At 40.1% G+C, this 20,815-nt stretch overlaps 1 protein-coding gene across 3 annotated transcripts in view; it reads left to right on the top strand.

Moving 5' to 3' along the window:
• ARL15 (ADP ribosylation factor like GTPase 15) overlaps window positions 1-20,815 on the top strand; it is a 433,698-nt gene that overhangs the window by 20,751 nt on the left and 392,132 nt on the right. For 2 of the 3 annotated variants that reach the window (XM_032145208.2, XM_058434194.1), the window contains exons 2-3: window positions 5,527-5,544; window positions 8,888-8,944. The exons of the other annotated variant lie outside the window; for it this stretch is intronic. In XM_032145208.2, the coding sequence (XP_032001099.1) occupies window positions 8,891-8,944 (54 nt within the window). In that variant the 5' untranslated portion in view covers window positions 5,527-5,544; window positions 8,888-8,890. The remainder of the gene's footprint in view (window positions 1-5,526; window positions 5,545-8,887; window positions 8,945-20,815) is intronic. 3 annotated transcript variants of the gene reach the window in all.

Here is a 20,815-nt window from a genome sequence, read left to right as displayed (position 1 = left end):
AACATAGGTATCATGCCCAAAGAAGTGGCTTAAAAAGATAAATTCAAGGAAAGAATTCCTAAACAACGATTTCTAAGGTTTTAGTAGAAGGACAGTGCTGAAAAGTTGTGTTCATTTAATTATATTAAAAAGGAATGGGACGTAGGGAATGGAAGATGAATTCATACTCTGGATAATTGAATAAATATAATTTTCCTTATGATTCTAATTAATTTTGCTCCTAAGTACTTAATGGACAATGCATGGCAAAGTAGATGCCTATCATTCTAACAGCATTAAAAACATTAAATATTATTGAATATTAAAATGTTGAGTGTTGCTGGACACGGTGGCTCATGCCTGTAATCCCAGCACTTTAAGAGGCCAAGGAGGGCGGATCACGAGATCAGGAGATCGAGACCATCCTGGCCAATATGGTGAAACCCCATCTCTACTAAAAATAGGAAAATTAGTTGGACGTGGTGGCGCTCACCTGTAATCCCAGCTACTCAGGAGGCTGAGGCAGGAGAATCGCTTGAACCCAGGAGGTGGGCGGAGGTTGCAGTGTGCCGAGATCGCGCCACTGCACTCCAGCCTCGTGACAGAATGAGACTCTACCTCAAAAAAAAAAAAAAAGGTTGAGTGATAGTTGATATAATTTTATATAATGTAGACTAAAACTTCTTCAGTTTAAACATGGCGCATTGCCAATCTGGATAATATTGTGAGGCCTGGCTAAAAAATGGATGTTGTTTATTGTTTTGCCTCAGTTGCTGGCTCTGTTGAGACAGAGTGGTAAGAGAGAAACTTGGATTTGGAATGTTTACTCCTTTGGGGAATCTCAGAGTTACCATTCTGGGTTACAGTATTTACAGTAAGAAGTCACAGGAGTTAGTCCTGGTAATGCAGGTGACAGCAGCGGAGACACCAAGAGTACAGACAGGGCCTGAATGCAAGGCATCTGTAGAAGCTGATGGCAGACTACAGCCCCTTTATGCAAATGCTTAGAGGAAGTTGTGTGCCTGGAACATAGTAGATATTCAATTAAAATATACATTATGTGTTAATTACAAAATATATAAAACAAAATACAAATCTGGAGCTCACTGTGTTTCCTTTTGTAACTCATTGAATCCTCTTAGTACCCAATGAAATAGGTACTACTATGATCCTCATTTTACAAATGACAAATTAAGATGCACAGAGGTTAAGCAACTTGCCCAAGCTCCTACAAATAGTAAGTTGTATGGCTGGGATTTGATTCCAGAAAGTCTAACACCGAAAGCTGTTAGATTTGCTCTTAATGTCTCCCAGAACTGCTTCTCAATAAATATTTGTGGATTATTGAATTGAGTGTCCAATGCCGTGACTTTTTATGGTAGAATACTGTGTTTGCCTACGCAAGGGGTTTAGGAAGCAAAGCTGTTGAAAGCTTTTTTGGCATCCCTTTTATTGTCTATAATATTGTTAGAATGACCACATCTGCTCTTAAAAATAGCAGTGCCGGAAATCCACCCTCTCCTGCACATTCTCTTTTTTTTTTTTTTCTTCATAGGACTTGTCACCATCTAAGTTGATTTTACTTGTTGTTTTGTGTGCCACTACCACTGGAGTGTAGGCTCCATAAGAGTAGGGACTTTGCTCACTGTTCAGTCCCCAGCATGGGACATGGTTGGGCACAAAGTGTGTGGTCAATGCAAATATGAAATTGTTTAATTAATGAAGAGAATTAAACCAAGTTCATTGGGGCTTCAGCTTGGGCATCTAAAATCCTTGAGCCTTTCAAAGGAATTGCCGATCTATGCTACATCTGCCACACTGGGGCATCAGTGGTTTAGGGAGTTACAATGCCTGGGCTGAGTTCTTCTAGTTGTTAATGACGTATGGAAAATTCTTTTGCTTGAAGTTAATGAGACAGGCCGCTTACTTCCTTACAAAATGTGCTGTAGGCTTTCCAGAATCCCGTGTGCTCTTGAAAATCTCATATACTCCTTACAAATCTGAATTTGATAGGTTTCTGCCATGCATGAGAAGCTGGTGCCTATATTCAGTTTTTATTGCCCATATGCCTTATTGTAGGTACTTGTATTGGGGGAAAAACCTTATATGTCCAGGTAGGCTACAGAGTCAAAGAGGCTTGTCCAAAGTGTTATTTGTAGTAGGTGAGTGACACTGCATCAGCACGTTTTTCTTTTTTATTGGCCTTTGGTAGTCAGACTTTTATGATTTGTTGAATCATAAAATACATGTAAACTGTAAACCTGCTTTACTCAGTTTGTTTGACTTTATTTGCACTTGCTCATAATGATTGAGTTTGGCCCCCAAGTCCAAAAGACTTGAGTTCAAATTGTGGTTCTGTCACATTCTCTCAACTACTGTATCAATTAGGACTGGAATTGGTTGGAATATAGTAGCTTTGACAGTTTCATTTTTTGCTCAGGCAAGTAAGTCTAGAAGTCCAGAAGTCATTAGGGCCCCAAGAAGCTTCTGCCCACTATATGTAGACTTTAAGTTTATGGTCCAAAATTAGTGCCAGAGCTCCTGCCATCACTTCTGCATTCCAGATAGCTGGATGGAGAAAGGGCAGAAGTGTGTGCTTCCCTCCTGGAAGACTTGTAAGACTTACTGATTTTATCTTATTTACTAGAATTTGATCATACCGCCATTCCTAACTGCAAAGGAAACTGAGGAATATAGTTTTTTAACTAAGAAACAGACTTGTCTGCAACTACACTCAGCCATTCTTCACATACTGATTTCTCTCTGGGTCTACTTCTCTGGGGTTATTAGCAGGGTTGTTATTCTCCTCTGCTTTGCATAGCTTTTCTTTTTCGTATAGTTTCTTTTTATTCATACTTGTAGCTTTGTAAATTTAGATTGCTGTGATTCTTCTTGGTTATGAAGTTATTTAATAGCTTTGCGTTTTGTATTCCCTCAGTTTTATTTTACACTATGAACTGCTTCATCTTTTCAGTATTTTTCAACTCAAATTTGGGAGAAAGAGAATATGATTAGGTTAGCCTGGCCCTTCCTGCTAGGCCACACCATGGTTGTTGGTCAGCTGCTAAGGCTAAACTGCCTGCTAGTTCAATCAGCTGTGGCATCTTGCTTGTCGGCCTTCGCATCTAAAAGGGTGGGGAGGCAAAACAGACTCTATAACGTGACCATGCTAAGTCCTTGACAAATGGAAATTCCTTTGGCAGAGAGTTAGAGATAAGTCTTAAAATGAGGATGTTTTGTATATCGATATGAATGCATTTTAAGTAGTATGTAGATTGTCAGTTAATAGTTATCAATAATTGATATCGGACTGAGAAGCAATTATTTGCAGACTAGGAAGGTGTCTAGGGCATCCTTTAGCAGCCCTCAGATGCTTGCACATTATGGGATGTTTCTTGCTTTCGCTTTTATCTGGAATGCCGTTTTCTTCTGTGCTCCTTTGAACTTGGATACCTCTCAATCTTTTGAGACTCAAAATTCAGGAGATGCTTCCAAGTCTTTCCTGACATGCCTATAAGAATGACTTCGATTCCTCTACTTTGTTTCCCTAAAGCCCACTGTGCATACCCCTGATTGTGCTGAACACATTTACATTGCACTTGTCTGGCACAGGTATGTTTAATTACTGCTTTCTCCTGAACTGGAAGATCACTGATGCTAGGGTTTGGTCTTCTTTATCTTTGTATACCTAACACTTACCTAGAAGTGCTTGCCACATTAAGGATGCTCTGGGCCAGGTACAGTGGCTCATTCCTGCAATCCCAGCACTTTGGGAGGCTGAGGTGGGAGGATCGCTGGAGCCCAGGAGTTTGAGACCAACCTGGCCAACATAGTGAGAACTCATCTCTACAAAAAAATAAACAAAATTAGCTGGGTATGGTGGCGTGCACCTGTAGTCCTAGCTATTTGGGAGGCTGAGGTGGGAGGATTGCTTGAGTACAGGAGGTCCAGGCAGCAGTGAGCCAAGATTGCGCCACTGCACTCCAACCTGGGTGACACAGTGAGACCCTGTCTCATTAAAAAAAAAAAAAGCCCTGCAAATGTTTTTTTCGTTTTCTTTCTTTGGACTGAGTTTTAAAATTCCCAGTGCCTGGTCAAAAGTGAAGGAATAAATTCTCCAAGATAAGTGGTACTCATTATTTTACTCTGATAAGTTAGAAGGGAATTTCTCTCCCTCCATACTTTTTAATCAGAATTTTCAGAACGAGAACTATTCTTACCTTCAGCACTTCAGCCAAAATCTGCCTGGATATTACATGTGATTTTTAGTGATGTTTTGTAGAAGATGGGCTAACATTTTGCTGGATGAAATCTGTAATTTCTGATATGATGATTTATGCTTTCATTTGGTTATTTTTGCTAGATGACTTTTCAAATCTCAGGTTATTTCTGCTAGATGGCTTTTCAAATCTTTGTGATTGAATTTCACAAAGAGCTCATGTGCTAATAATGATGATTGTTATTTTTTAATAGGGAGAGGATTGATTCCTTTTTGAATACTGATTGAACTCTTACATATTCCATCCATGGACATTTGTAGATTGCTTGGAAGTATAGATGCTCTTGGCATGCTGTTGGCACTGTTACCACTGAAAACATTTTTAGAAAATGTTGAGAGGCCAATTTTATTAGCTTTGCTTTAGATTGCAAATGTTTCTCTTTGGGTAGATTATCATCATCCTTTTTCCTAATTTGAAGAAGCTATAAAATATATGCTGAGGAGCAAAATGCTCTACGTTTTGTAAACAAATCCTCATTTTATTTTGTAATTAGTTAAAAAAAAAAAAACTTACTTTTTTCCCATTTGGGGAAAATTACTTTCAAGTGTACTAAGGGAGTTGTTAAATAATGCACTGTTAATGTTTTCAGTAACAATACTAACAGAAGGAGATGCCAGTTCTGAAGTAGGTGGCATTCCCAAGTGTTTATTTCCAATCTGGAGGAGTGACTAAAGCATAATTGACAGACACGACCTTTACTCAGAAAGGATTCCACCCACGGGGCACTTTAGCGTTCCCATGTACCTTGGAACGGGTTGTCACTCTCTGTATCCCCCATTTATTGCATCTTTGCCTTCAGCCCTTTTGTCTGCTTTTGAGAGGAAATGCTGAATCTTTGTTAACCTTATTTGGAAATAGATGATCTGAGCTAGGGCCTCATTCGAAGGGGTTTTACTGCTCCCCTATGCCCTTTCTTACTTTACCAGTTTTAACATACTGCTTGCAGGACTCTGAAGAATTGGCTTGGCTGTTTTAACTTTTTAATTTTCATCAAGCAGAATTATGGAGGAGAAGATAATATAACTGTCATCTTGCTTTGTATCAGGATGAGGGATTGCACAGGACATCAGATTAGAACTGTCAATTATATTAAGTATAAAAAAAAAGCTCTCGAAAAGAATATTGTGTTTATTAGCCCTCTGATGGAACTCCAATTATACCTTGATACCATTTTTTGGACTGTATAGTAAATACCGTTTATTTTCTGCCATCTTGTTGAAGTTTTGTTTTCTTCTTTATTTTCATGCTTACCTTTGAAATTTCTTAGGGAAAACAACAATAAACTGTAAGTAATCACGTTAATTTCAAATTTAGTATTCTTTTTCTTTTTTCTGTCTTAGGCATTCTTTTTCTATAGACCTCTCTTAAACAGATTGTAACCAATCTGTCTTGTTTTTGAATCTTTTTTGCTCTTTTATTAGATGAGGCAGCAAAGAAGATGAGATTCGTTTTCAAAATAATATTCTTTAGTTCTTCCTCAGGCAAGTCTAGATGTAGATTTATGAATATTACTGTAGAGGCTACTGGGTCAGAGTTTATCTGAGATAGAAACTCATTCTTGGCCGGGTGCGGTGGCTCACGCTTGTAATCCCAGCACTTTGGGAGGCCGAGGCGGGCGGATCACGAGGTCAGGAGATCGAGACCACGGTGAAACCCCGTCTCTACTAAAAATACAAAAAATTAACCGGGCGTGGTGGCGGGCGCCTGTAGTCCCAGCTACTCGGAGAGGCTGAGGCAGGAGAATGGCGTGAACCCGGGAGGCGGAGCTTGCAGTGAGCTGAGATTGCGCCACTGCACTCCATCCTGGGCGACAGGGCGAGACTCCGTCTCAAAAAAAAAAAAAAAAAAAAGAAACTCATTCTTTTATTGGGAATAGTTAACTACTTATCCTTCATTCCAAGTTATGCCTTATGTCTCATGGGTTTACAGTTAAAATAGTTTCTCGCAAATGCAGCATCTATACAGGGAAATAATATAATTATTTAAAATTTATTACCAGTTCATATACTGTGCTCAAAGGAAGTTTGGTTATGTTTTTAAATACATGTATCCGACTCCTCGTAATTAGAGGGAAGAGGCCATTGTTGAGAACATTCTTGTTAGAATGAATTTACAAGCTGGGGCAATAGACATGCCACCTGGCCTGAGGTCGGATGTTCAAGGATAAGGCAGTATTTGTAAGGATTAGAGGTTAGAGAGAATGAGGTAATATAGTTAGTCAGAAAAAAAGTTACACAAAATAAATTGAGGGTTTTCAGGGTAATAATTTTAGCAATCCCAACAACAATACTTGTACATTTTGAGAGTATGAAAAGGAGTGGAAAGTAGGTTTTTAGTAACTAAAGAGTAAATATTTCTCCGTCCTTAAAAGATAAAGCTCATAAAAAGAGTTAAGAATTCTCTCATGACAGGTGCTAGAGCCCTTTCATATGGCACTGGGAATACCTACTTTTTAAAAACAAATGTTGCTCTGTACTGGTTAGGATTCGGTTAGGCAGTGAGAGACACACAACAATTTTTAAACAAGTTAGAGGGCTGGGCGTGGTGGCTCATGCCTATAATCCCAGCATTTTGGGAGGCCGAGGCAGGTGGATCACTTGAGCTCAGGAGTTCGAGACCAGCCTGGGAAACATGGCAAAACACTGTCTCTACAAAAAAATTAAAATATTTGCTGGGCATGGTGGCATGCGCCTGTAATCCCAGCTACTTGGGAGGCTCAGGTGGGAGGATTACTTGAGCCCAGGATATTGAGGATACAGTGATTCCAGATTGCACCACTGTACTCCAGCCTGGGCAACCAAGTGAGACCCTGTCTCAGAAAACAAAAAGTTACGGGTTGATTTCTATTTCATGTACAAAGTCTGGAAGAGGAGGGAATGGCAACTCTGCTGTCATTTCCATCTTGGGGTTCTCTTATCTGTATGCTCTACTTCATGTGTCCACTGTTCTCATTGTGCCGTCACAACCCAAGATTGTCACTGGAGCTACATTAAGTCTCCGTTACAGCCTGGAAAAGAAGTAGGAAAGGCAGAAGAGCAAAAAAGGGCCCTTCTCAGAGTCAGTTCCCTTTAAGCATCTTTCAGTTACATCTCATTTTGGAGAACTTAGTCACAGGACAACACTTAACCCCAAAAAAAGCTGGTCAATCTTTTATTCCAGGTGGCATAAAATAAGAGTTATCTTTCAGTTGGGGAAAATAACTTTTCCAGCTTACTCAGAGAGTTGTTCAGTCATTCACTATTGTGGTACAAAGGTACAACTTGGGGTAATTTCCAAAGGTAGATGGAAAGAATGATCTTGGACAAGGCAATGAACATTCTTAGTCTTGGGCTCTGAGGATGCCAGGGCATGGCCCTGGTTTGTTTTCAGTAGTGTGTTTCATTCAAAATAAGCCCAATAGTGTTACGGTCCTGATAGTAATAACTTAATAATAGATGTGATCATGATCCCCAGTATGAAATCATCCGCCATTTGTCTTGAACAATAGCACCGTTGAATGTTTGGAATTATTTGAAAGTTTAGATTGAGTTTAAGTACTTCCCTCAACAGATTGTCTTTTGAGTTTGATTTTCCATTGCTGTAATTTCTATTTTTAATGTCCATGCATATAGCCTTTGGCTTTCCAATCTTTTGTTTACCAAATTCCTTCAATCATACAGAATTCAGTTTCTTGTGGATATTGTCTACAGAGGCAAGAGCCTTTGGCAGAATGGGTCTGATGCGACTTGTTGGTCTTCCTCAAGGATTGCATCTTTGGAAGCCTTTTGGCTACCACAGAAAGCCAGGGATCCTATATCTTTGCCTCCTTGCCACAATGGATAAAACCATGATTGCTGAGATTTATGACATTATAAACTTTAGGGAGAAGCTTTAACTTGTCAACAATAAACCATAATAACAGTGTTCGACTGTATGAAGTTAGGGTTATTTTGACTACATACTAATTTAATGTGCTAAAAATATTTCTCCAGCTAAAGAAAGGAAAAGAAACCAGTAGTCATGTTTGGTATGCATGGTTTTGTGAGTGGGCATGTGTTTTAGGAATCTGAATTTGATTTGGGAGTTAGAAGTTGTGAATTCTAAGTTGAGTACTGCCATTGATATTCTGAGACCAAGGACCTCAGTCTTCTGTCAAAATTTAGCCCATTCATAACTTTCAGCATTTAACTATGAGTGTTTCCCTTTTACAGAGTTTTTTTTTCTATCCATTATAAGGATTATAGACACTTATGATCTAATAAGAATTGAACTGAAAAAGAAGTGCTTAAAAAGCTACTTATAGCAGCCAAATGTTTATTATTAAAATGGGATATTAGAGCAAGATTTGAAAGAAATAAAATTAAACCATTACAATAAGTTACACTCCTTAAATGATGCTCTTGTATTAGAAGACAAAGTATCTGCCTTACAGTCCCAAGATAAAGCCACATGCCCCAGACTTTATTATCCCTGTGTTCTTTGAGCTAGCCTAGAAAACAGATGGAAGCAATTCAGCCACTTGCTCATAAAACAGATGTTGGAATATAGCAGATTTTCTTTAAAGAGGGAAACAAGAGCAAGGGGAATGAAGACAGTTCTTTGGTACAAACATTTCGTTGTAATCTCTTATTCTTATTTTAATCTTATAGAGAATGTCTGAATGTATCCAGATCTCATTTGCTGTTTGTAGAATTGGGATTTACACGGTAAGCAATGTATATTTTTGTGGTACCACATATTGTGAAAAATAAGTGAAGACCCTAGTGTTGGAAATCATGTGGAGTGATGGCAATTATCCTCTACTGCTGATGGGGGTATAAATGTATACAACCACTTTAGAAAGTAATAAAGCTGAACATGAGCACATCTCGTGACTGAGCAATTCTACTCCTAGATATATAGCTCAGAGAAATTGTTGTGTAATTACCAGAAGACCTGTGTAGGAAAGGTTCCTAGTAGAAATATTCATGAAAGCAAAATGTTAGATGTAATACGAATGTCCATCAATAATAGATTGGATTAAACAATTATGGAGTTTTAATTTAACGGATTACAATACAGCAGCAAAAATATATGAAAAAGTGATTGTATGAATTACAGCTTGTAATAATACACCGTGGATGTATCTCACAAACAATGTTGAATGTAAGAAACAAGTCACGGGAAAATACATGGAGTACGATTTCATTTCTATGAAGTTCAAATAAAGCAGAACTAAGCAATACATTGTTTTAGGGTTACATATGTTGATATACTATAAATAAAAGCAAAAATTCAGATTGTGATTACCTCTAGGGCAGTAGTTCTCAACAAGGGGTGACTTTGTCCTCCAGGGGATACATGGCAATGTTTGGAGACATTTCTGGTAGTCACAACTGGTGGTGATGGTGGTGGTATGCTACTGTCATCTTATGGGTTGAGGCCAGGGGTGTTGCTAAACATCCAAAATGTTCTGGTTACGAATTATCTGCCCAAAATGTCAATAGCGTGAGGTTGAGAAACTGTTCTAAAGCAGCGGAGGAAAGACAAAGTGCTTTAAAAGTTATAGTAGGCCAGGCCTGGTGGCTCATGCCTGTAATCCCAGCACTTAGGGCAGATCACCTGCGGTCAGGAGTTTGAGACCAGCCTGGCCAATGCGGTGAAACCCTGTCTCTACCAAAAATACAAAAATTAGCTGGGCATGGTGGCAGGCGCCTGTAATCCCAGCTAGTTGGGAGGCTGAGGCAAGAGAATCGCTTGAACCCAGGAGGTGGAGGTTGCAGTGAGCCGAGATCGTACTACTGCACTCCAGCCTGGGTGACAAGAGCGAAACTTGGTCTCAAAAAAAAAAAAAAAAGTTATAGTAATATTCTGGGTTTTAACTTGAATGGTGAGTGCACAGTTTTTTTTATGTTATTCTTTAAACCACATATTTACTTTATATACTTTTTGTATGTAGATATTTCACAATACAACAACAAAAATGAACATTTTAAGATGTTTGAGGTTTATTTTTTTCCACCAGCCTGTGTCAGTTGACTCAAATGCCTTGAGCTCATTTCTTAACTTGGGATTTGGGAGATCTATCTATGTAGATGAGCATGAAGGACTTTTCTAATCAGATTAAGTGATAAAATGTCTTGACGTTTTCCCTTTAGAGGCCTAGGGTGGGGATTTGGAGACTCTAGATGGGAAATATAGTGATACTTACTTTTAAAGACCAAATTATTTCCTAAGTAAGGACTTAAAAATATTTACATGAAGTAATCTTGTTTACTCATCTGCTTTGTACAGAAGAACATGTGTATGTGTGTACAAAATGCTTAAGGAATTTGTTTAAAATGAATGATGCAAAAATGCTGAGTAAAAGATAGGAGTGCAGCTTGTAAGTTCCTTGAGGGCAGGGAGTCTATCTTGTGTTTGTCTTTACAGACTTTACAATACCTTGCACAACATCTGGCACTTGGCAAATGCTCCATAGCTGTATGTCCAATTATATTAAGTTATAGTGAGAATAATTTTCTGTTTTGCCTTTGTTTGAATGTAAGAAAAAGCAGATTTTCTTTATTTCTTCTGTCACCTTTTGTTTTAGCTGTCTCAGATGAGTATTTGTCCCCAGTTAGATGAACAGGTTACTTGAAAGCTAAACATGTTTTTTAGTTATTTTATGTGAAGTTAATTCCTGAGTCTGTTTTCCCAGATCCTCTGAGAAGCAGTTGCCAAGTTGGGATTTGCATGCAAGTTGGGGAATGTCTATGAAGTGGAAAGAGGGAGGAAACCACAAAAGGTAGAGAGAGCCTTTAGACCCTGCTGTAGGTCTGACATCTGCGAAGCAAGGGTGGGAAGGAAGGAGGGATGGGGAAGAATTTTACAATGCCATATATTCCTGAGAAGTCTTGGCCGGATGGATGGGGCTTCCCTAAGCAAAGTTGCCTGTTGCTGGAGTTTCGCACTGGGCAACAACAGCAGTGATTCCAGTACCTCTGCACACTTGGGCACTGGCTGGCAGCCCAGTAGAAACACAATTTCTGCATGAATGCCATGGTAGACCTGAGGCTGTGGCAGCAAGAGGCCATCAGTTAGTTGTGCTTCTCTAGAAAGGGAGCTCTGACTGGCCTATTTCCTTGACTGCCTCAGTAAGCCAGCACAATAAGGTATTTCCATCTAGAACTTGGGAATCCTGGAACTGCCGATGTCAGAAATTGTATGTATTCCTCTTCGAATACCTAGCACTGAGCCTGGGCCTGAGACCTAACAGGTGTTCAGTCTCTGTCCCTGCTTATTTAATGAAGAAAGGCTGGTCATGGATTCATTCTAAGGCAGATAAAAATCGGCCCTAAAAGGAGAGAGTGTGACGATCTTAATTGTGTCCCACACAAAATTCATATGTTGAAGCCCTGACTCCAGATGTGATGATGTTTGGGGATGGGGCCTTTGGGAGATAATTAGGTTTAGATGAGGTCATGAGGGTGGGGCCCTCCTAATGGGATTAGCACTCTTGTAAGAAGAGACACCAAAGGGCTTTCTTTCTCTCTCTCTCTGTCTGCCGTGTGAGGACGTAGGAAGGTGGCCATCTTTAAGCCAGGAAGAGAGCCGTCAACAGAAACTGACCATGCCGGCACCCTGATCTGGGACTTCCAGGCTCTAGACCTGTGAGAAAATAAATTTCTGTTGTTTAAGCCACCCAGTCTAAGGTATTTTGTCTTGGCAGGTTAACACAGGGAGGAGAAAAAAAAGATTCTTGTAAATTACAGATAACATAAACCGGAAAAAAACCAAAAACAAACTCTTATTAGCTCCTGTTGGAAATAAATGCTGAGTTATGAGTAAAAGAAGAGGAAACCTAAAAAGATTATGGGTTAGCTTATGGGATGAGAAATAGTGTTAGGTTGTTGAGCTGAGTTGTTTTTTTAGGTGCTTTTAATGTTATTGCCAAATAGCAGTGAGTTAAAATACTTAGAAGTTACGGAGCAAAAAGCCATATATTTTACATATTAGGAATCCATATCTGAAGTGAGCAAGACCAAATTGGAACATATATAGGACACAGACACTGAAAGCTTCCTAGGTTAAGCGTGTGATATACAAGTGAATGTATGCTACCATTACAAGGTTTAATAAAGATCATTACTCAGAGACAACAAAGGGTATCCGGTGCATGCCGTCCACCTTTCCCACTGAGGTTTGGAGTAGACAGACCTTTCTCCAGACCCTGAAAAGCAGTGATGCTTATTTAAAGGGCCTTAACTCAGGAAGATGTGGCAGGAAACTTAAGGTATAGGTAGAAAAACTTAGACAGTATCAGTGGTGGAGATATGAAGGCTTCCAAAGTCCAGAACAAATTAGGACAGAGGGAAGCAGATAAAAACAACAAACAAACAAACAAACAATCTTTAAAACCAAGCATCTGCTCCAAGGAGATAACTCTCTACTTCCTATGAGTACAGCACAGGAGATAGTGTTATTCTCCTAATGTAATGTAGGGATGTATCACAAAGAAGTAATTTAGTTTCTGAAACAAAGGGAGTCCTGTTTTATGAATCTGTTTTGGGTCTTAAGCAACATTCATTTGGTTCTGTTCAGGAGGAAGGAGGGGACGTAAATTTAGGCCAAGAGTTTATAGTACAATTGTGGTTCTATGATTTTATGAAATCCTGGCAATGAAAACAGGCCATGCTTAAGAATGTGATCTTGAAGTGAACCTTCTACCGTCAGGCGTGGATGAGCTCCAGGCCAGAGAGGCACACAAGGGCATTGCTTTGGAATGCTCTTAGGAATGTCAGGGTAAGCATTTTTCAAAGGTGTTGCGCTGAGACTTCTCTGAGTTGGGAACTATAATACAACCATCATGGAGCCAGAAGCACAATGGTGGGCAATTAGCTGGTGCTGACAAGAAGCAGGTTAAGGGAGCAGTGATAATTTTAGCTTCTAGTGACCTTCCTGTGGGTTGTGGACCCTTTTGGCTAACATTGAACGGCCCAGATGAATGAAGCTAGGGCCAGTGAATCTTGCCCTCCTCCAGGAATGGTACTGTTTGAAGCACACAGAAGCCACAGGGGTGACTGTTTGGTTTTCTGTACCCAACAGCTGCGTGAACTAAAATTGAAACAAGTGATGGAGATTTGAACTAAATAATACCAGGAGAATATCCTGCATAGTTACAGATTTTGGTTATCAAGAAGAGGTTTAAAAACTCTTTAAATTCTTCTTTGGACTTTGCAGAAATTATTGAATGTGTTTTACTAGCAGAGAAAGCATTCATCCTTCAAAACAATAACAGTAAAAATGGCATTCAGTTTCATCTTGAGATGAAGAGTCATTTGCTAGTGGGTAGAAATCATCCTTTTATCTAGTTACAAGATTTGCTTGTACCTACTTATATTCACTTTCTGTGACTTCTTTTTTGCTGGGGGAGGGAGGCAGGGAGAGCTACCTTTGCGATTACAATAAAAAGGCAAAACAGTTGTATGTTATTATTAGTATTACTACTGATAATATTAGTAACTATTATTAATAAGATTGTATATTATTAAAATTGCTTATTTTCATTTAGCTCTTTAGGTCTGGACAAATCCTACCCTAATTCAATTGGGTTATTACAATATACAGTGCTACATGTAAGGACACTGTATTTCCTATGGATGCTGTAACAAATTATCACAAACTTTGTGGCTTAAAACAACATAGATTCTCTTATAATTCTGGAGGTCAGAAGCCTGAAGTGGGTTTCACTGGGCTAAAATTAAGGTGTTGGCAGAACTGTGTTCTTTTTGGACGTTCTGGGTAGGAATCCATTTTTTGCCCCTTTGTGCTTCTAGCAGCTGTCTGTATTCCTTAGCTCATGGCCCCTTCTGGCAATGGCATACTTCTATCTTTTGCTTCCATTATCACATCTCCTCTATGACTCTGACACTCATGTCTCCCTCTTTATAAGGACGCTTGTGATGAAGTTGGGCCTACATGAGTAATCCAGAAGAATTTCCCCATCTCATGATCCTTAATCATATCTGCAAAGTTCTTTTTGCCATGTAAGATAACATATTCACAGTTTCCTGGGATTAGGAAATGAATGTGTTGGGGTTGTGATGGTAATTGACTCTATAGGGGACATTATTCTGCCTACCATAAGCACCTTAGTACGATCTTAGGACTTAGTACAATCTGTCCTCTTCTACAGAAAAAAGAAAACCAGCGTAGCCTAGTCCTAATGCTGGGTGTAGAATGTTGTCATCGTATATAACACCAAGGTTAAAAATTTGTCAGATAGGTCAGAAGTCTTGCACTCTGCAAATACTGGTTCTAGCAACAAATTAAAGAACAGATTTAATATATGACCATTTGGAGAGGAGTGGTATTAACTGTACCTGTTTATTATGCCCCTTGGAGATTCTAGCATAAGCATTTATTGTAAACTATGTGGGATGCTGAGATGTCTGCAGTCATTATAAAGGAATGCAAAACTCTAAAACAAAGTGAGACACACCTTAATTACATAAATTCTGCATAATCATACATTTTAATGATTTGAGTGGAAATGAATTAAGACGTTGGCTTGGCTGTTTTTATAAATACCAAAATAATAGTAGCTTAAGCAGAATAAGTTTCTCATATAAAAATCCAAGCTGGCCAGGCATGATGGTGTGTGCCAGTAGTCTCAGCTACTCAGGAGGCTGAGCCCAGGAGTTCAGGTCCAGCCTGGGCAACATAGCAAGAATCTGTCTCTTTGGGAGGCTGAGACGGGTGAATCACGAGGTCAGGAGATCGAGACCATCCTGGCAAACATGGTGAAAACCCGTCTCAACTAAAAATACAAAAAAAAAAAATTAGCAGGGCCTGGTGGCGGGCGCCTGTAGTCCCAGCTACTCAGGAGGCTGAGGCAGGAGAATGGCGTGAACATGGGAGGCAGAGCTTGCAGTGAGCCGAGATTGCGCCACTGCACTCCAGCCTGGGTGACAGAGAGAGACTGCGTCTCAAAAACAAAAATAATAATAATAATAATATAAAATTTTAAATTTAAGCCAGTAGTCACTTTGGAATCTAGCTCTTTGCTTCATGAGTCAGGGGCCCAGGCTCTTTCTAGCTTGTTGTTCTTCCATTGCCTCAGTGGTTCTGCTCATGTGCAGGCTGCAGGTGGTTCACCACTGCCATATGTTTGTTTATTCTGTGGGAAAGGGAAAGTGGAGGCCAAGTAGTTTCCTTCTGTGGGCATGATCTGGAAATCACAGACATCACTTCCCCTCACATCCCAGTTGCCAAAACTTAAGGCACGTGATGATACCTGACTACCAAAGAAGCTTGGAAAGGTGAACTGTAGTAAGCATCCAAGACTCTGGGGGTTCTACTCCTAAGGGGGCATATAGAATGGATATTGGGGACAAGCAGTCATCTTTTTCACAAGGAAATGAGCTAAGGCAGTTTGATCTGAGATTCAGCCAACAGACGGTGCAGTGTACCTCAAAGACAGTGTGTAGGCAGAGAATCAGTGTTGCCTGTAGCCATTGTCAGGCACACACTGAATGAGCACATAGTGTGGCAGCAAGACTGGTTTTGTGTTGTGTGGCAAATCCAGCTTCAGCTTCTGGTTGGATTGATAATTGAGACTCTATGGGCCAAGATTGAATCTAGTGTTTTCTTTATGATATCAATATAGTTTATGTATTTTTGCCCACAGGCACATGAGCACACATAGTTAGAGTTGTTCCTGGCAGTTTTATTTCGGTGGGTATAAGTGAGGGGTTATGTGTTTTATAACCTAGGAAATGAGAGTTTATAAAGGTTTTTTTTGAGATGGAATCTTGCTCTGTCATCCAGACTGGAGTGCAGTGGCTCAATCAGGGCTCACTGCAACCCCTGCCTCCCGGGTTCAAGCAGTTCTCTTGCCTCAGCCTCCTAAGTAGCTGGGATTACAGGTGTGTGCCACCATGCCTGGCTAATTTTTGTATTTTTAGCAGAGTCGGGGTTTCACCATGTTAGTCAGGCTGGTCTTGAACTCCTGACCTCATGATCCACCTGCCTCGGTCTCCCAAAGTGCTGGGATTACAGGCATGAGCCACCGAGCCTGGCCTAAATGTTTTCTTTCTTACCTTTAGTAAGCAAAATAATGTTCTCAAGTAGAGTGAGAACATCTGGCTAGCATACCACCTTTCTGGCAGGGGAATTTACAATTTTAGGTTTAATGAACCTATTGAGAGCCACAAATATCCCTCCTAATTTCTGTTTTTACAGTAAAATAGTTACACTGTGAAATACATAAGATTGACAGGACTGCTGTATTTTTCTTTATCATGTTTTGAAATTAGAGTGCAGGCAAGAATAAGATAAAATCTGTTTGGTTTAGGTGTTTTATTCTGGGGAATGCAGAATGTATCCTTTTCTCTCGAGATCAGGACTTCTCTGCCACATGCCTTTGTGAGTCCAGCACAAGTCCCCTTGGGTGGCCCTTCTGGTTGAGTCTGACCCAGCGTCAGCCAACTCTCTTTCTGCCCCTAAACCTGCTCATGCCCTGGGCTCCTTTTTCTCAGTGACTGGCACCACAGCCCGTTGAGCTGCCAAGCCAGGAACTAGACTCAATCCACAGCACTCCCCTGCCTCATCATCCTAGCAGTCCTCAAGTTGATCTCTCCTAGTTGCCTCACCTCCCCGTCATTACTTGGATTCCAATGCCAGCATTCCTTGCTTAGAAAGACCTAACGGCCTCCTTTGAACTCTAGAGCCTTTCATCAGCCAAAGTCCATCTATTGCACTTAGAATTGCCTGGTCATTTTTCTCTAACTCACATCTCACTGTAAGCACAGTGAGGACAGTGACGATGCTAGTCTCTCTGTTCCCCTCCCCCAGCATCTGGTGGCTCTTCACCATCATCATGGTCATGATCGCCACTGACATTTACCGAGCACTTATTTACTGTTAAGCGGTGTCTGTGCTAAGGCTTTTATAGACGAACTCATTGAACTCAGTATAATCTTTTGAAGAAAGTACTATAATATTCTATCCTCATTTTACTGAGAGGAGACTGGGACATGGCATGGTTAGATGTCTTTTCCACCTGGTAGAGATAGGATTTTGAGGCAGAATTTGATACATTCTTAGCCAGAATAGTAGGTATTCAATATGAATTTATTGAATTTAATCTGGAATAATTTCTCAACTTTTTTTGTCTTTTATTCCTTGACATTTTTGAAGAGGCCAAGCCAGTTATTTTGCAGAATTTCTTTCAGTTTAGATTTGTCTAATTGTTTCTTCGTGATTAGGTTAAGATTAAACATTTTGGACAGGAATATTCCATAGGCGACACTGTATCCTTCTCAGTGCATCTCAGCAGAAGCACAGGGTGCCAGTTTATCCCATCATTGGTGTTGATTTTTTAAGTTCATAATTAGCCTAAATTTCAGAGGCTGGTAATTTCTGGCTTTAACCCAAATTCATGGACGGTACCCTATTTAGAGCCTACTGTATCTCTTATTTGTTCACTACACAATCTATTTTTTATTGTATCTTTAAAGCACATTTAGAGGTTGGATATGGGACTATGTAAGTTCAGTATGGTTTGCTGAACTTTGGAATGTTTTTATAATCATAATATTTTGATCAAGATGGAACCTTAGAATTTTCCTCTCATTTGGATTAGAATGTTAATTCTATACTAGGTAGTTCTTGTGGCTAGACTGTTGCACTTTTGAAGGCAGATTTAAGAGTTCTACTTCCATGTGGTCCAGCCAGCTTTCTTCTGTGTCACTCTCAGAGGTCTCCTTACTCTTCCTGCTGCCTTTACTTTCAGGGATTAATGGTATGAAATAGTGACTATAATTGTAAGCATATTACCACAGGTGGAAAATAAGTTCTAATTATGCATTCTATATTAACTCCATATAGGAAAAAATGATTTTTACCTTCCGACTGTAGATGTTCTAATGATAATTTTAAAAGGCACCACAGAAGAGGGAGTGGGGAATTGTCTAGCTATATGAGGATCATCCTTTACAAAGGGCCATTGTGAGGTTTCTTTTGGTAATTATAAATTGTAGCTATGTGTTTAGGTGGAGAGGTTTTTTTCTTCATAAGAAACATTTGGGGTTATTTAACTTAGGAACTTAAAATACTTTGAATTTTGCAACTTAAATGACATGGTGGCCCTTGATTTTCACCAAGAGTATATCTGATTGATGGAAATTTCCACCCTAGGAATTTTTTTTTTTTTTTTTTTTTTTGAGACGGAGTCTCGCTCTGTCACCCAGGCTGGAGTGCAGTGGCGCGATCTCGGCTCACTGCAAGCTCCGCCTCCCGGGTTCACGCCATTCTCCTGCCTCAGCCTCTCCGAGTAGCTGGGACTACAGGCGCCCGCCACTATGCCCGGCTAATTTTTTGTATTTTTAGTAGAGACGGGGTTTCACCGTGGTCTCGATCTCCTGACCTCGTGATCCACCCGCCTCAGCCTCCCAAAGTGCTGGGATTACAAGCGTGAGCCACCGCGCCCGGCTTCCACCCTAGGAATTGTACATTTTTGTGCACTTTCTTTTCATGGATGGTCGACTTTGTTTTCTTGACAAACATGTAGTGTTTTATCCTCAGAACTAGTGCTTTTTTCTTGATAGGAAGAATAATTCGTTTTGTCAATGATTAAAAATTATCATAGAATGCAGTCACTGCCAAGGATGTGGTTTACTCATATCCATTGTTTGGGAACAAAATTATGTTTTAAACTTTAAGGCTGGACATGCTGGCTCATGCTTGTAATCTCAGAACTTTGGGAAGCCAAGACAGGAGGATCGCTTAAGGCCAGGAGTTTGAGACCAGCCTGGGGAACATAGAAAAACCTAGTCTTCAAAAAAATTTAAAAAAAAAAAAAAAAAAAAAAAAAAAACAACCAGGAGTGGTGGCACATACCTATAGTCGTAGCTATTCAGGAAACTGAGACAGAAGGATCTCTTGAGCCCAGGAGTTTGAGGACCAAGTTATGATTACACCACTGCGTTCCAGCCGGAGCAACAGAGAAAGGCCCTGTGTCTTAAAAAAAAAATTAAAATAAATAAATAAATAAATAAATGTTAAGCACAGCCAGTAGATTAATATTATATATGCAGAGGAGAATCTGCTTTACCCTGGTAATGATTTGGTCTTTGCTTTGTAGAACATAAACTCATTTAAACAGTGACTTCATGTATTACATAAGGTGAATCTGAACGAGAGGCTTTATGCTTATTGTATACTGTGGAGGACCAGTCTGCATCCTCTCTATTCTTTTGGGTTTAGCTAAGGTTCTGGCATGTAGTAAGTACTTCCTAGCTCTCTGTTGACTAAGCATATTAGAGTTCTCCAGAGAGAATAAAAAGGATATATATATGGTCAGTAGATTCCATATCCGTGAATTCAACTAACCACCATTGAAAATATTTGAAAACAAATTTGCATTCGTACCCAACATGTATAGACATTTTTCCTTGTCATTCCCTAAACAGCATTTCCCAAACAGTGTAACTATTTACATAGCCTTTGTATTGTATCAGGTACTCTAAGTTATCTAGAGATGATTTAAAGTATGTAGGAGGATGTGCATAGGTTATATGCAAAGACGACACCATTTTATATCTAGATTTGAGCATCTGTGGATTTTGATATCTGAAGGAGGTCCTGGAACGAATTCCCCATGGATACTGAGGGACAACTGTACAACTGCTTAGATATATAAGAGGGGATTTATTAGGGGAATTAGCTTATGTGATTATAGAGTCTGAGAAGTTCCACAACAGGCCATCTGCAAGCTGGAGACCGTGGGATGCTGGTAGTGTGGCTCAGTTCAAGTCCCCAAGGCCTCAGAACCAGGAAAGCCAATGTTGTAACTTTCAGTCCAAGGCTGAAGGCCAGGCAACCCAGGGAGCCACTGATGTAAACCTTGGAGTCCAAAGGCCTGGGACCCTGGAGTTCTGTTGTCTAAGGCAGGGGACGAGTGTATTCCAGATCCTGGAGATAGAACGACACATTCACTTTTTTCCTGTTTCTGTACTGCCTTCACCACCATCCACCAGACTGGATGGTGCCTGCCCACATTAAGGGTGGATCTTCCCCACCTAGTCCACTCAGACTCACATGCCAGTCTCCTCTGGAAACATCATCCCAGACACATTCCAAAACAATGCCTTACAGGTTTCTAGATATTCCTTAATCCAGTCTAGTTGGCATTTCAAATTATTACAGTAGGAATACAGTTCTTTGGAGTAGAGAGAACAGCAGGCCACAGGAGGCTCAGGCAGGTGGCTGTAGCACCCAACACAGACCTAACAGATTGTGTGCTTCCTTTAGAAGGGCCGTGAGGGCAGGGGATTTCTTGTTTTGTTCATTGCTGTATCTCCAGTGCCTAGATAAGTGTCTGGCATGTTGCAAGTGCTTAATACATGTTTGTGGAATGAATGCATGAATGAACAGAGCTCCAATTAGTGTGTCGAAACCAGGATGCACAGGCCCCTGGGGATACATGGGCATTCTAAGTTATGGTAGGTAGCAGTGATAGGAATCTAAGAAAATCAGTGTTCATTTGTGTGGATTCTCCTTTATTGCTTCCCCTTTCACAACTACTCTATTTTCAGTTAGGAGAGAAAGGCGCT

Source organism: Hylobates moloch, unplaced genomic scaffold, assembly GCF_009828535.3.
Source record: "Hylobates moloch isolate HMO894 unplaced genomic scaffold, HMol_V3 SCAFFOLD_23, whole genome shotgun sequence".
NCBI lineage: Eukaryota > Metazoa > Chordata > Mammalia > Primates > Hylobatidae > Hylobates > Hylobates moloch.
This window is presented reverse-complemented; position numbering and strand designations above follow the sequence as displayed.